The sequence below is a fragment of the Callithrix jacchus genome, chromosome 1 (assembly GCF_049354715.1).
Source record: "Callithrix jacchus isolate 240 chromosome 1, calJac240_pri, whole genome shotgun sequence".
Taxonomy (NCBI): Eukaryota; Metazoa; Chordata; class Mammalia; order Primates; family Cebidae; genus Callithrix; species Callithrix jacchus.
In genome coordinates, this window is record NC_133502.1 from 211,584,729 (window position 1) to 211,601,431 (window position 16,703).

General features: G+C 56.1%; 1 protein-coding gene across 8 annotated transcripts in view; it reads right to left on the bottom strand.

The window, feature by feature from the left end:
* GNB1L (G protein subunit beta 1 like) overlaps positions 1-16,703 on the bottom strand; it is a 67,935-nt gene that overhangs the window by 17,458 nt on the left and 33,774 nt on the right. For all 8 annotated transcript variants that reach the window (XM_009006759.5, XM_035276459.3, XM_035276508.3 and 5 more), the window contains 3 exons: positions 16,146-16,271; positions 6,851-7,013; positions 1,405-1,503 (listed from right to left, as the gene is read on the bottom strand). In XM_009006759.5, the coding sequence (XP_009005007.3) occupies positions 1,405-1,503; positions 6,851-7,013; positions 16,146-16,271 (388 nt within the window). The remainder of the gene's footprint in view (positions 1-1,404; positions 1,504-6,850; positions 7,014-16,145; positions 16,272-16,703) is intronic.

A 16,703-nucleotide genomic window follows, 5' to 3' on the forward strand; every position in this document is an offset into this window, starting at 1 on the left:
GAGGCCTCAGACACCCTCCCCCAGGACCTGGAAACCCTGCCCACTGCCTGTGGGGCCTCCCCCAGGACCTGGAAACTCTGCCCACTGCCTGCGGGGTTGCAGCCTTGGGGGGCGTTTTTCCTCCTAGCAGACCCCGTCAAGCCCTTGGAGGAGACTTGTCTAGGCACAGGGAGGCTGATGACCCAGGCTCCGCTGTAGCCTGTGGCCCGGCTGTGAACCTGCTGGCGCCAAGGGTTTCATCATCTCAGGTGAGCCCTGAGGAAGCCACCACCCCTCCCGCTGAGGGCTTCTCCCCAAAAAGCCACAGCCACCGAAGCAGCACCACAGGATCAGCCCACAGGAGACCCCAAATTCCAAGCTGAATCTTTTCAGTCAAGAAACTACAAGGGGAAGCTGACTGCAGTAAGGGGCAGCAGTGGAGAGAGAGAAACGTCTGGGGATGCCCATCCTGCTGGGTCTTGCGGGGCACACAGATGCCCACAAACTGCACAGGCCCATCCAGTCTCACTCTCGTGAGGAAGTCAAAGGCAACGAGCCAGAGGCACCTCCTGGTAAAGGCCCAGCCTGGGGCAGGTCTCAGAACCAAACAGAAGAGGAGGGTGCCTGGCATGACCTAGGGCCCTGGGAAGAGAGCCACCAGTGACTCTCCTTCTGTGGGCTTCTGAGGCAGCTCAGGGCTAAGGGACTGTTTGCAAGTGAACGCACAGGACCACTTGCTCTGCTGCCCCAGACATGAGCAGCCCCAAGGACAGCTGGGCCAGTGGGGCTCCCGTGAGGAGGTGAGTGGTGGTTGGCTACATGGAGGCAGCTGGGCCCAGGAGAGTCCCTCCCCAGCAACCCCAAACTGGACCCGGGCTGAGGCCTCCCAACCCTGTCTAACCACTAAGAACAGCTGAGAAGGACTTGAAATTCCACGTGTGGCTGCAGGGAATGTCATGGTGTTAAGTCCACTCCTGCCTCTAAGAGGCCAAGAAGTAACAAAAATTAACCCAAGCGAAGCAGGGGCTGTGCAGGCTTGCTGCCGTTAGTCAGCCTGGCCCACCCTACCCTCAGCAGGGACCAAGTACTGAGGTGCTGGCAGACCCCACTGTCCCCTCCTCACCTCATGTTGGAGGGCACCACCAGCTGCAGGGTGAGCCCACCGGAGCCTGCAAATGACGAGCACCTGCTGCCATTGCTGCTGGCTGAAGCCAGCCTCTCCTGGGGCAATGATGGGCCCCTTGTGGCAGCAGGAAGCAGAGGGCCGTGGGGACACTGAGGTGGCTGCATGTGTTCCCTGGCTGGGGGTGGGGGGTGGGGGGAGGTTGCCCAGGCTGCTTGACGATAAATCAGTTCCTGAATGGGGCATGACTCATGGCCATGGGCGTGGCCAGCAGGGTGTGGCTGGCGCACGAGGGGCCTTACCTGCCACAGCCGCAGGCACATGGGCATGCCCAGCTTGGCATCTGCCTCCGGCTTCAGGGTGCACACTGACGTCTTGGATGGCATCTCCAGAATCTGAACCTGACAGTAAGAAAACAAGTTGATTTGGGCCGACGCCAAGTCGAGTCTGCACTATACAAACAAGAGACTCTTAAGGCGATTAGCCAGGGCTGCTGCGAGTTTCTGTCTGTTCCCCTCCCCGTGGGCACCTGGGAGCACAGGCTCCTAATTAGGCTGCACAGGTCCTTGCAATATGCTCGTACTGTTCCCAGGCCATTGCCTGGTAACTGCCCCGGCCTCTCCGGACATTACCATGCAGGCTGAGCAGGAGTCCGGTTCAATGGCCCCTGACACAGCCCGTCAATTCTCTTTCCTTTACATACAAACCACTATGAGTGATCACAGGCACAGCCATGGTTCTAAGACTCACCCAGGAGCACCCCCATTTGAGAAATGAATGTGATGTGTATCCTCCGAGGTCAGCTCTTGGAAACCTGGGTCCCCCAGCATACTGTGTGCCCCGTGCACTGAAGCTGCACTCTGGGTACCCTGAACACAGGCCAGGGCCTCCTACACCTGGGCTGGGAGATATGCCATGCTGGCTTGCGGGCTACTGGCTCGCTGGTCACCATCTCCTGAATAGCCAGGCCAGGGGATGGCCGAGGCCACAAGCACCAGATTCTGCCCAGGTGGTTCTGCTGGAAGCCAGGTCCGCCTGCACCCTCTGCCCTCACTGTGGGACCTGGGAAGGCTCAGCCAGCCCTGATCTTCCCTAGGTACGAGCAAGAGCAGCTCACTGGCCCCAGACAGAGCCCATCGATTCTCTCTCCTCTGCCTGCTTCTCCTTCCTGGTGCAGGTTTTACATAGGAACAACTTGGAATGAGCTACTGATAACGTGGCAATAACATCGGCGCACAGCCACCTTGGACAGAGCCTGGCATACATGGGGCATCACCCAGTTTACACACAAGGAGTCTGAGACCCAGAGGCTGGGGGCTCTGAGTACGCAGAACACATACCAGCTGGTCCAGCGGCCTCTGGCCCCTCTATTCTCCTGAGCAAGGGAGGGTGACCATGTCTTAGAGATCTGTGCCTGTGTGGGCAAGAAGCTTGCTGCCCTCACTATGCCACACAGTACAGGCCTGGGACCCCAAGTCTGAATCCCAGATCTGCTACAGGCATGCTGGGGCTGTGCTGAGGTCACCTCCAGGCACGGCAGAGAGCTGTGCCCACAGCCTGGTCCGCCCAGCTACAGAGTCCTGCTGAGGTGCCCACCTCCAGTACACGTGCCAGGACCATGGCGTTTCCTGGGCAGACTGCTCTCGCCAGGGTCCCCCAGAGCAGCTCAGCCTCTGACAGCAGGACTGCTGCCCCACTCAGCACCAGGATGGCTCACAGATCGAGGTCACACACAAATGCACACACACACACACACACACACACACATGCATGGGTAACACAGACACATGTGCACACACAAATAGAGGCTCCTGCCCATCAAGCCCAGAAACCAGGGGCCTCAGGGCTAGCCAAGCATCTGACAGAAGAGGTCCCTGGGGAACAAACAGCAACACTATGAAGTGGGCAGAAAAGAACTCAGTCATGGGAGTGGTGATTACAGTCAGGCTCAGTGACGGTGAGACCAGGCCTGGGAGCTCTGGGGAAGGTGGTCAAGCCTGAGCTCCCAAGATGGCCACAATGGTAAGCAGGAGTGGACACCAGGGATTCCTTATGGAAAAATGGCCCAAGGAGAAGCTCTAGCAACACAGAAATACAGGAACAAGGATGTCGGAGAATCAAGCCAAGGCGCCACTGAGCCTGGCACAGAAGAATGTGGAGAAGAACCCAGGAGAAGCCAGCGCGGGCTTAGCCATTCTTTGTCTTCTACGAGTAACAGCAACTCCGGGACAGCGTTTCTCCTCTTAGGATCAGGGTGGCCACGGAGTGAAGAGCTACAGGCACCGGGGCGGCCTGCAGGTACTACCGGAGCTATGACCTATGTTCCCCCTCCGCGATCCCAGTTAAGGGAGCAGCAGCAAGCTGTTATCGGGCGTCACCACCATTGTCCCTTTGCTGTTTTCAGGAAGGGTCTGTGGGAGCCATGTCAGGGCTATGGGGAGGGTGTGGACCACACTGTGGCTCACTCCCCACATTTCCAAATGATACGGGAGAGGGGCAGGGAAGTGCTGGGAAGTCCCCTGGCAAGGGCTGCACCGCCCGGGCCTGTGCCCACAGACCTAGGTGAGGACAGGCGCTCCTGCCTTCGTGCCCAAATGCTGGATTTCCCAAGACCACCCTGGCCTGCCACACCCCCATCCTGTGCCTACAAAAACTCCAAGACCCTAGCAGGCAGACACAAGTGGATGGACGTTGAAAGGACATTGAAGGAAGGAGCACTGAGGCAGAAGAGTACAATAACAGGCGGCATGCCACAGGCCATCGACCAGCAGAAGGAGGTGGAGTTTGGCCGGGCAGTCACAGGAGAGCCCGGGCCACCAAGCAGCCCGACTCCAGGGAAAAACTACCTCCCTGCTGGCTCCCCCATCTGCTGAGAGCTACTTCCACTCAATAAAACCTTGCACTCATTCTCCAAGCCCACGTGTGATCCGATTCTTCTGGTACACCAAGGCAAGAACCCAGGATACGGAAAGCCCTCTGTCCTTGTGACAAGGCAAGGGTCTAATTGAGCTGACTAACACAAGCCACCTACAGACAGCTAAACTAAAAGAGCACCCTGTAACACACACTCCCTGGGGCTTCAGCTGTTAACATCCACCCCCGACACTGCTGTGGGGTCAGAGCCCTGCAGCCTGCCTCTCTGTATGCTCCCCTCCAGGTCTGAGTACTGGGGCACTGAAGAATCAAGCCACACCCCATCGCATGCCCTGTGAGGGGGATAACTGAACTTTTCCCATTTCACTACCTCTGTTTTCCCCACATGAAATTAAGAAGTTTTGTTTTGTTTTAAAGTCAGAGTCTCACTGTCACCCAGGCTGGTACCATCACGGCTCAATGCAGCCTTGAACTCGTGGGCTCAAGTAACCCTCCCACCTCAGCCTCCTCAATAGCTGGGACTACAGGTGTGCAGGCACCATGCCCAGCTAACTTTTTGTAGAGATGGAGTCTCACTGCGTTGCCCAGGCTTGTCTCAAACTCCTGGGTTCCTCCTGCCTCAGCCTCCTGAGTAGCTGGGACTATGATTTCCTACTTTTTGCATTCCTCTGTGCCAGATTTCTTAAAATAAGATCTGTTCCTCTTGTCGTTATATCAGGAGGATGGGCTAGTTCCAGCGGTTAAGCGGGCAAGGAGGTAGGGGACTTAAGCCAGGGCAGGAGGAGCCGCCCTGAGCACACCTGTGCTCCTGTCAGGTGGGGAGGGTTGCGGAGGAGGCAGGCACTGGCTACACAGCCTACAGGACCAAACACAGTCCCCAGCCAGGGAGGGTGTGTCTCAATTTGGGCTCAAGAAGACCCCTCTGGGGACAGTGAGGGGGCACCAAGGGCAAAAGACTCGAGCAGTCCAGTGAGGGGAGGGGCAAAAGATGGGGGGGCACAGTGCGGGCAGAACCCAGGGAGCCCTGATGCCCCATGATGGGTGCTGCAGGAGGGAGTGGGGGTGGCAGCACCTTGAAGCACATCCTGGGTACAGAGGAGTGGTGAGCCCTGGGCCTGAGCACCAGGGGTACACCCCACGGCCACCTGGCCTGGGTCTTCATCCTGGGGCCGCCCCTGCCTGCGCCTGTACTTGGAGCCTGCTACAGTCACCATGAGCTTTCTGCCTGGCACCTGACTGCAACTTTTGCTTCCAGGAGGAAAAATGTTAGGTTTGGGCAAGTGTGGCCACCCAGCTGGCCAAATGGGGTGGGAGTGTGGCTCCCTGGGCATTGTCTGGATGCAGGCCAGCGAGGCTTTCTCCTACCCAGTCTGGCAGATTCCAGGTGGGGATGTGGAAAGCAATTGTTCTCAGGATGTGCAAGGTCCCCAAACAGGCTGCCCCAGGAAAAGACAGACACTGCCCGACGGGGAGAGCTGAAAGCCAGGGGGAGGGTTAGACAGCCTTGAGCACAGGGGACGTGTGGCTGGGGGCAGCACAGGCTGACTGAGTGCTGGCCAGTGGCCTGGGGGTGGCCGAGCGTAGCGCGCCAAGGGAAGAGCTGACTAAACTCCCGCGGCATTCCTGTGGGTCTATAGATTGTGGGTCCCGGGGCAGGAAGCACACCCCTCTTTCTCTCATAAATACAACTTGAAACAGGTTTTTGGCAGATTGGCAAGAAAAGTGTATGTAGCTCCTAATTGGTGATTTCAATGCAATGAACAAATAAATGCCTGTTCCTATCTCATTATTTACGTACTGAATCTGCCTGAAGACAGAACGACTCTCCTTGGGCAGAGGCCAAGCCCAACTGTGCGTGGGGGCCGCCCTGCTCAATGCCAGCCCCACGGGCTCCCAGGGCACAGGGAATGGGGAGGACTTGGCAGTCAACATGGACAGTAGCCCCCACATATGTGCACCCCCCACTCCATGGTACGTCTTCCCCATGCCCTGCCCTCGGACCACCATGCCCCACTAACCAGGCGGGACAGTTGTCACTCGTGGGCTCTTCTCTGATTTCCCTTTAGCTCCCCTGAGAGCTGAACCTCCAGCCACTCCCTCCTCCACTATGTTGCCCTCCCCGTACATCTTGGGCACGCCTCCCTTGGCAGACTCTGCCTCCTGTGCCCCTGGGAGTGTGGACACCATCGTCCAGGTGGGCCAGTCCTGTGTTACAAACACCTCTGGTCATTCTGGCCTAAGTTCCACCTAACGGTGTCTTCCCTGCTTGCTGATCCCCCCATCTCCATCCCCTGGGCTCCCTAGCTCACCTTTCCCCTGGGGACTGTGATCACCACCCTGTGCCCACACCCACCCCATCCCAGCCCTGGTTCTGTACCCTAAGACATCACCCTCCCTGCTGCCTTGGCTCAGCCCTCCCCAGGCCCCTGACTTCACCAGGGCCTTGGTCTCTCTCCTACTGCCTCCTGCCAGCTGCCCTAGAGCGTTCCTCCCACTTGGGTCTGAGGTCCCCGGGACCTGAGCAGTCTCTCCCCTGCCATTCCTGCCGGCCTTGGGACTTCATGCTTGGCCATGCCATGCCACTCTCCTCTATGTGCAGAACCGTGCTGGGTGCCCAGGACTCCAAAACACTGTCCCCCAAACACCTCCTGATTTTGCCACTGCCCTAGGAAGACAGCTTGTCCATCAGCAGGGCCACCCCAAGGGAACAGGCCCAGCCCTAGCCAGCTGTGCATCAGCCCAGGCTGCTGAAGCTGCAGTCAGGTGGGCAGGTCCATGGGGTCCTGTGGGTGGGCACAGATGCCTCCTAACCAAGTCCAGAGGATGAGCACTGCTGTTTGGAGAACATGGGGCCTCAGGCGGGCTGGCTCTCACCTCGTTGCTGCCCTTCCCTGGCACGGCAAGCATCCAGCGTGGCTGGCCCAGGACCAGGATGCTGCTCCGGCAGAAGCCCACACTCTCCAAGGGCACGGAGTCTACAACGGCGTTCCTGCCCTCTGCCAGGTCCCACAGGCACAGCTTCAGATCCCGGCCCTGACTGCCAAACAAAGAGGAGACAGGACTGAGACTCCCCCTGACAAGTGTCAGCTCCCATGGCCCCTGTGGTGGAAGGAAGATAGGCCATGTTTCTAGAGAGCAGGTGCCGTGAGCTTGGATCGTCAGGTTGGGAGCCTCAGCTGGGGAAGGGCCTTACCACCCTGGCATTGACACATGAGTCAGCACCGAAGTGCCCAAGGCCAGGACACGCAATGGACCAAGGTTGTGGACTGACGGCTGCCCAGCATGGCCCTGGGGTGGGGGACCGCAACCCTGCAGTGCTGCACAGCACAGAGAGCAAACTTCACCACGTGTATCCTAAAACCAGCACACACCCGGGTGCCAGGACCCCAGGAGGGACTCAGACTGTAACAAGGGGGAGAACAGAGGGGAGTCAACCTGAGGTGTTCTGGGGTAGTCTTTCGACTAGATGCTTATGAGGTTAAAGGCAAAAATAACTGCAGAAACTCCAGTGGGTGCATTAGTTTCTCAGAGGGGTACAGGTTAGTTCTGAATCCTCTGTACACATACACAAGGTAGAACAGATGAGGAAATCCGTGGTGGCTCATGGGCCCAGGCTCTCCCCATAGGGAGACGTGACAAAGAGGCACAGAGGAGAGACAGACTGGTGGAGTCTAATTAGAATCGTAAAGTCAGCCAGGCACAGTGGCTCACACCTATAACTCCAGCACTTTGGGAGGCCAAAGTGGGCGGACCACGAGGTCAGGAGATTGAGACCATCCTGGCCAACGTGGTGAAAACCCTGTCTCTACGAAAGAATACAACAAAATTAGCTGCGCATGGCGGTGCATGCCGACAGTCCCAGCTACTCAGCTACTCAGGAGGCTGAGGCAGGAGAAGCTCTCGAATCTGGGAGTTGGAGGTTGCAGTGATCTGATCTTGAACTCCCAACCTCAGGTGATCCGCCCGCCTTGGTCTGTAAAGTGCTTGGATTACAGGCGTGAGCCACCATGCCCAGGCTGCAGTGATCTGAGATTGCACCACTGCACTGTAGTCTGGTGATAGAGCAAGACTCCAACTCAAAAAAAAAAAAAAGAAGAATCATAAAGTCAGTATAAACAACGTGTGTTTGGTCAGATGCACAGACAGAAATGAGTACAGATGGGTGTGTAAGCACAGGTGAGCGTGCACCCAGGCGTCTCCCAGTGCCATCTGCTGAGAATACCTAGAAGCAATGAGCACACCTAACCCCAGGTCTCGGTTCCTTACACATCCTGTTCAAAAACAGGAACCAGGGTTCTGGAGAAATGGCTGAGTCTAGGGCAGAGTAGAGGAAAACCAAGATGAGTCTCAAGCATCCTGCAGTGCCAGGCACTGAGAAATGCTTCAAAAATAAAATAAGGCGGGGCACAGTGGCTCTCTCCTATATCTCAGCAGTGTGGGAGGCTGAGGCAGGCCTCCTGAGGTCAGAAGGTCGAGACCAGCCTGGCTAACATGGTGAAATCCCATCTCTACTAAAAACAAAAAATTTAGCGGGGCATGGTGGTGTGTGCCTGTAATCCCAGCTACTCAGGAGGCTGAGGCATGAGAATTATTTGAACCTAGGAAGCAGAGGTTATGGTGAGCCAAGATCGTGCCATTGCACTCCAGCCTGGGCAACAAAGCAAGACTCTGTCTTGATAAATAAATAAAAATAAAATACAGACTGGGTGCGGTGGCTCACACCTATAATCCCAGCACTTTGGGAGGCCAAAGTGGGAGGATTACTTAAGCCCAGGAGTTCCAGAATGGGCAGGGCAACATAGACCTCCGTTTCCACAAAAGACACAAAAATTGGCTGGGCATGGTGGTGCATGCCTGTAGTCCCAGCTACTCAGGAGGCTGAGGTGGAAGGATTGCTTGAGCCTGGGCGATGGAAGCTGCAGTGAGCCATGATGAAGCCCCTGCTCTCCAGCCTGGGCAACAGAGGAGACCCTGTCTCAAAAAATTAAATAAAAATAAAAAAGGATTGGGCATATCAGAACGACATGGGCTCTGAGGCTGGAACAATCTGAGAAATCAAATAACTCATGGTGGTTTTAGATTTTAGCCCAAAGAAGGAAGCAAACCTCCACGAGCCCGTCCTCATGAGTGAGTGTGTATTATGTGTTGGGAAGAAAGACTAAACCTTCCTTTCAGCTTCCCAAATTCCAATTAAAGGAGAAATATGCCAAGGCTGAGACGGAGGAGGGAAATGAGAATACCCAGTGATAACCAGTATAGGCAGAGTCCACAGATGGATGCTAACATCGGTGGCAGAAGTGTAAGGGTCTCACCCTGTGGCCCAGGCTGGTCTCAGCTCCTCAGCTTAAACGATCCTCCCACCTTGGCCTCCTGAGTAGCTATAACTACACTCCCCAGATGTTAGTAATTACTGCAGTGGTTTTATCAGGGCCACACTTGGCTCCTCCCCGCAGGTGGAGCTTCATTTTCCCTTTGGGTGTGGACTGTAGCTAGTGACTCGCTTCTATGCAACTCAGTAAGCAGAAGCTGTACCTTGACAGTGGAGTCAGGCAGACACTTCCTGCCCCGGTGACCAGGGTTGACCTCGCCAAGCCAGGGGCTGTCATGGACTCCGGGATGACAGGATGAGAAGGGCACTCACCTCTGTGGGTTTCTTCCCAAAACCCGTCACCCCAGTCTTATCTTGAGAAAATATCAGACAAACCCAATCTGAGGGCCATTCCACAAAACACCTGGGCAGTGCCCTCCAAAGTATCAGTTAGGTGCAGTGGCTCAGGCCCATAATCCCAGTACTCTGGAAAGCAGAGGAAGGAGGACTGCTTAAACCCAGGAGTTTAAAACCAGCCTGGGTGACATAGTGAGACTCCATCTCTACAAAAAATTTTTTAAAAAATTAGCCAAGTGGGCTGGGTGCGGTGGCTCACACCTGTAATCCCAGCACTTTAGGAGGCCAAGGTGGGCGGATCATGAGGTCAGGAGTTCGAGACCAGCCTGACCAACATGGTAAAACCCTGTCTCTACTAAAAATACAAAAATTAGCCGGGCATGCAGTGTGGGCCTGTAATCCCAGCTACGCAGGAGGCTGAGGCAGGAGAATCACTTGAACCCGGAGGGTAGAGGTTGCAGTGAGCTGAGATTGTGCCACTTCACTCCAGCCCGGGTGACAGAGTAAGACTCTGTCTCAAAAAATAAAAAATTAGCCAAGCATGACGGCATGTGCCTGAAGCCCCAGCTCCTCAGAGGGTTGAGGTAGGAGGACTGCTTGACCCTGGGAGATCGAGGCAGCAGTGAGCTGCGGTTACACCACTGCCCTCCAGCCTGGGTGACAAAGCAAGAAGCTGCCTCAAAAAAAAAAAAACACACACAAAATGTTGAGGTCAGAAAAATAAATGATCACACAGCAGAAGGGGCTAGGGAGACGTGACGGCTCAGAGGATCCTGGAGCAGAAAGGTCACTGGTGGACAAACAGAAACTGAAGCAGAGCCTGGGTTCCGATTATTACCACGCACCCACGCTCTGCCAGGAGGGCCATGCAGTGTACACACCCACACCGCAGAGAACTTAGCACCACGAAGGCCGATCTGGGCAGCTCAGTCCCTATCCAAATATCCACTGTGGTTTTGGAGAACCTGCCAAACTGATGTCAAACTGCACCTGCCAATGGGAGTTCCTGCAGGCTGGCTCAGAGTCCTCTGACAAGTGGCCATCTGTGAGATGTCTAGGCCTAGAATCTGCCATCTCCCCGGAACCCTCACTCCGCTGGGACACACAGGCATTCAGAAGGCAGGACCTGGGTGTCTGCCTGCTCACTGCTAAAGTGTATCCCAGCCACTAGGCCCCTCCGCACACAGGTGAGGGAATGCACACACACCTTGCACACATGCACACAACACACAATCACACACCACATATACCCACTTCTTACACACCTCACATTCATACACACCACACAGGCACCTCACATGCACACAACTTACACAAACCTCACTCATGCAATATACATACAAACCTCACACACGTGCACCACACGGACACCTCACACACACTACATACAAAAACCTCAACATGCACACACTACAGATACACACACACAACATACATACACAAATCTCTCATACACACCACACACACCTCACACATGCACAATATATGTATACAAACCTCACACACACACACCACACAGACACTTCACACACACAACATACATACACAAACCTCACAAACACACACAGCAGACACTATACATACAAACCTCATATACACACACACCACACAGACTTCACACACATATATCATATGTACACAAGCCTCACATACATACATACTACGCAGGTACCTCAGACACACAAAATTATACATATACAAACCACACACACAAACACGTAGCACACACAATCACCGTCACACACACCCGCCGCCCAGGTAGCTATTTCTGCATGCATTTCTGTGCGTTTGTTTTCAAAATCTTACCACCCTGTGCTGAGACCCCATGTGCAGTCCAACCCCTCAGGGTCTTTCTCACCTTCCCCCTTCCCGTGTTTGTAACTCTCCGCTCTAGACAGGGAGAACCCTGGCCTCTGTTCTGGAGATGTTCACTGACGTGCTCAACTGCCTGCCTGCGCTCACCAACCTCCTGGCCTCCCAGGCTGCCGCTACCACACCACTCCCCTCACCCTGTTTCTTTGACTGCCTGGTACCCCTTCCTGCCCCATCCAAGGGGCACTGAGAGGGGGAAGGCGGTACCACTGGGTATCCACATGGTAACACATTGTAGCACACTGCAGTGAATTCCAGCTGAACCACAGATCCACAAGGGACAACAGCAAAGCTCCTGAGAGACACAGAGGTCTCTTGCACCTCAGTATGGGGACTCCCTGCAAGACACTAAGACACTCCCCATAAGGGGAAAGCTGGGCAGACTCGTATCGACTCCATTAAAATCAGTAACCTTTGTTCACTGAAGACACCATTAGGGGCCGGGCATGGTGGCTCATGCCTGTAATCCCAGCACTTTGGGAGGCTAAGGTGGGCAGATCACCTGTGGTCAGGAGTTTGAGACCAGCCTGGCCAACATGGTGAAACCTTGTCTCTATAAAAATACAAAAAATTAGCTGGGCGTGGTGGTGGGTGCCTATAATCTCAGCTACTCAGGAGGCTGAGGCAGGAGAATCACTTGAACCCAGAGGCAGAGGTTATAGTAAGCCAAGATCATGCCATGGCACTCCAGCCTGAACAACGAGAGTGAAATTCCATCTCAAAAAACAAAACAAAACAAAAAGACGCCATTAGGAGAGTGAAGAATGCAAGCCACCATGTTGGAGAAATCAGCTGTGACATAAACATACCCGTCAATCTACAATACAGAAACAAGGCCCATGCATCAGCAAGAAAAAGGAAGTCAGTCCAGCAGAGAAAAGGGCAAGAGACCAATGAGGCATCTAAGAGAGGGTTTATCCAAGTGGCCAACACACACACAGAAGAGGGCCCCATCACTGAGAAATCAGAAAATGCAAACTGGGCCACGCTCAGATGCGCCTGTGGCCCGCAAACAGCAGCGGGGAGGGAGCTCCTGCCTAGTGGGAGGTGCAGGCTGGTGCCCTACCAGCAGGGACCTGGCGTCCTCAGGTAAGTCCACAGTGCACATATGCTGCAGTGCAGATGTCCCACCTCTGGGTATGGGGCTCCAACCCACAGACGCTGTACACCTGGGCATTGGGAGACCCAGGCAGGAGTGTTCCTAGCATCTGCATCATGTCAGCTCCAATGGGGCACCCAGATCTCCACCAACAGGAGCATGGGCAAGTAACGTGGCCACACACCCAGTGGAACAGCAAGAAGAAAAAGCGACAGCTAGGTCGGGCACCATGGCTCACACCTGTAATCCCAGCACTTTGGGAGACTGAGGCGGGTGGCTCATGAGATCAAGAGATCGAGACCATCCTGGACAACATGGTGAAACCTCGTCTCTACTAAAAAAAAATCAAAAATTAGCTGAGCGTTTGGCAAGCACCTGTAGTCCCAGCTACTCGGGAGGCTGAGGCGGAAGAATCGCATGAACCCGGGAGGCAGAGGCTGCAGTGAGCCGAGACTGTGCCACTGTGCTCCAGCCTGGTGACAGAGCAAGACTCTTGTCTTAAAAAAAAAAAAAAAAGCGACAGCTGATTGCAGCTACAAGCAACACAGGGAGATAAGCTGAGTGAGAGAATCACACACGGAAGCTATTCCTTATGTCTCCACCCTTTCAAAACAAAAAGAAGACAAAACTATGCTTTTAAAAGACATGCATTCAGAAATAAAGCAAAAACGAGATGTGAGGGGCTGCCTCCTGGGGTGGGGGACACTAGCTCCAGGGAGACCAGGTGGCAGCAGCTGGGGGGCTCAGAGGTTTGGGGGCCCTGCGCTCTACTTCTTGACTGGGAGGCGGTTGCTCAGGTGCTCACTCAGCCATAATACAACCTCTGGGTACTTGTCTTACACTCTTCTGTGAGTACGTTATACTTCACAAGAAAAAGACTTTAAAAAAAAACCCTGCTGAGGTGGCTGTCAAGGACACAGGTGTGTGGGAGGCTGAGGGTGTCCTCCCACCTCCCATTGACATGAAAGCCACCACTCCCTTCAAGGGCCACTTGGAGACTTGGCTTCCAAACACAGCTGAGCGCAGCCGGGTGGCGGCCCACAGGCTCCAGTACAGTGCAAACGCACCTGGCACTCCACACCTGCGGTCTCCGTCCACAGGCCCCCCTGACCTGTGGCTGGCTCTGCTGGGGAATCGGCCACTGCAACACCATCCCAGCTGTAAGGGGAGGCACCCTCGAACCCTAGCTCCCAGACTGCCCACCCAGCCTGGCACAGCTCCTGTCTGCAGGGCAGCCTAGTACCACGAGGCCCCTATGTAAGGGACCACCAAGGGCTATACCGTGGCCGAAAGCTCAGAAGGACACTTACAAACAGCAGCTCCTGGTGTACGTGGCTTGGTGGGTTCTGGAAATGAAGTCTACTCTGACAACCAAAGACCAAACCCACACTGAGGCCCCTGCACCAGCGGCGGGGCATCTGGGCCTGCTTGGCCAGGACGCAGGCTGACCACGCAGGGTTCCGCGAGCACACGGGCCCAGGGCCTCTGCTTTCCAGGACAACCCTGGTGCCTCCGTCGCCTGCAGCCATCTCCCAGGTGGTAGGCACCGCATGAGTCTGGCACAGATGTGTTTTGCAGACTGGTGGGGGCCAGACAGGCCTCATTCTCCAGGGATTAGACTCCACAGTGCCATGTCCCAGGCACCAAGTCCTTCTGGAGTTCTCGGCCGTGATGGTGGTGGCCTGGAACTCTCCAGATATAAAGCACAGCAAATCTCAGGACAGCAGCAGGCCCATGCTCAGTGATCCCCACACAGGGGCAGATGCCACTGTGATCAAGGACAACAGACTGCTCCAGCAGCCAGGCGGCCCAAAGGAGGACATGTCGCCACCCCTGCTGCAGGCCTTCCCTGACCTGCCATGCCCTGTCCCTCCTACTCCCCATGGGAAGTAGGGAAGCCCCTCATGAGCCTGCCCCTGCCTGCTGCTTGCTGGCCCACTCTGGCCTGGTGTCCCAGCCCCATCACCTCCACGATGTCGTGGGAGTGGAGTCAGAACCTGTCCTGGGCTAACCCCTGGGGGCTGCCCCTGCCTGCTCTGCTGTCAGCTGCCCAGCACCCAGCCCCACTGTCTCTCACCACACTCATAGGCCCTCCATGGCCTTGGCATATGGGGTCCTCCCCACTAGGAGTGCCAGGCCCTCTTGTTCCCCCGCCACCTCCTGCTTACCCAGCAGCTACACCAGCATGTGGAGTGGAGCCCTGTGAGCTAGATGACCTTGGGATGAGGCTCTGCCATCCATGCAGGAGGATGGTGCCATGGTCATGGCATGCCAAACTGCAGAGGGGCTGTGGTGACACTGAAATCTGGGCCCATGGGATGGAGGCACAGGCTCCTCTGAGGAGGGTCCTGGACTCAATGGGGACCCCTGGCCAGGGCGAGCTCTGCTGAAGGCACAGGCTGACACAGGCAGAGGCTGTGTCCCCTCTGCAATGGGGGCACAGCCATCCCTATCACTAGGGTCTTCCCAGCAGGCACCCGACCAGATAGCACAGCAGTCACTAAGGGCAGGGTCACACTGTCTCGGGATGGGCTAAGGGCTTGTGAACCGTGGGGACACCCAGAAACCTGCCCTTACACTAAACAGACACTAGAACAGTGGGGTCTGAGTACCAATGGGGACAGGCTACCTCTGTGGTCCTTTCCTGCTATGGCACAGTCAGGACAAGTGATGCCCAACTGAGGTGTAGGGGACAGAACACACACGTGAGCTTAGGGCCCTGGGGTTGGAGGCTGCACAGACAGAAACCACAGGAGACACTGCAGGGTGGACCGGGTAGGGAGACAGCCCTCACTACCACGCCCACTTCAGAAATGCAGAAGCACGCCGCTATGGGACAGCACTACACGCCCAAGCCCCACGCCCCACCACTGGCCACTCAGCCACCATCCTGCCAGCCACAGAGCCATATGTGGTACATCAGAGGCTGGGTCCCCTTGGGAAGAGTCGGGTGCATTGTCACAACCTAGTGAAGGGACACACGGCCAGGGCTCTGCCGCCAGAACTCCCAGCTCCCAGGATCTCTACTGGCACCATGTGTGACCTCCATGCTCACGGCACATGGCTCAGGCAGCATGGGCAGCAGACGGGGAGGCCCTCCTTGCGACTACTGCCTGCATCTCCGAGCCTATTTCATCCCATCCCGCTCCCCTCAGCAAATGCCCTCACCCCTGCCCAGTCTCCTAAGCCATGACCCAGTGCCCTTGTGAAGGCCCTCCCACCAACTTGTGCCTGGCCTCACCTGAGATGTCACCAGCCCCTGGAGCTCTAGCCTCCTCAGCTGGCACCTCCTGGCTCCAGCTTGGAGCATGAAGGGCCCAGTGGTGATGGTGGTGATGCAGAGGCCGACCTGCCTGCCTCCCTGTGGCAAGGGGCTGGTCCTGCACATCCTGCCCTTGCTGCAGACCCTCTGCTGGCTCCTTCTGGTCCCCCCACCCCATTCTGCCACTCGGTGGAGGGGCATGAGGGCCTCCATCAGAGAGTCCCTGACTCCCCCAAAGGTCACACATGGCTCCCATACCTCAGAGACCCACCTGAGGAGCTGGTGCCCCTGGGGCAGCGTCTGCAGCCAGGTCACACACTGGCCCCCGTGGCCATCCAGGGTGGTGAGTGCTCTCCGCATCTGCAGGCTCCAGATGTGCACCAGGCCACTCTGAGACCTGTTTCAGACAAGCCAAGCAGGGCATTAGGGGACAGGAGGGTGTGCTGAACGCTCTGGGGCCAGCCTGGAGGCCACATTGCAGGATGTGGGCATCTAGGCTGGTAGAGCTGAAAGCCTCCATCTAAGCTCTAAATATGAACTAAGGGCCAAACTGGTAAAACATTCCTCTCCCAGAGAGGGCAGTGGGGGACCCTCAGGAGCGTCTGAGGGTAACTTAGGCAGATCTGCTTCTCTGGAAGTGGGGGGAGCCATGCCACAGTGATGCACGCTGGGTGGTCTCACCTGCTCCTGCATCTATAACAAAGAGTGTGTGTATCCCTGCCTCCCCTAAGGGATAGTACGTCTGTCTTGTGCGTGCTGAAAGTTCAGTGGGCCTGGGTGATGGGCAGTCTGTGCCCCTTGGCCAGCACTCTCAAATGAATGCTGGCTC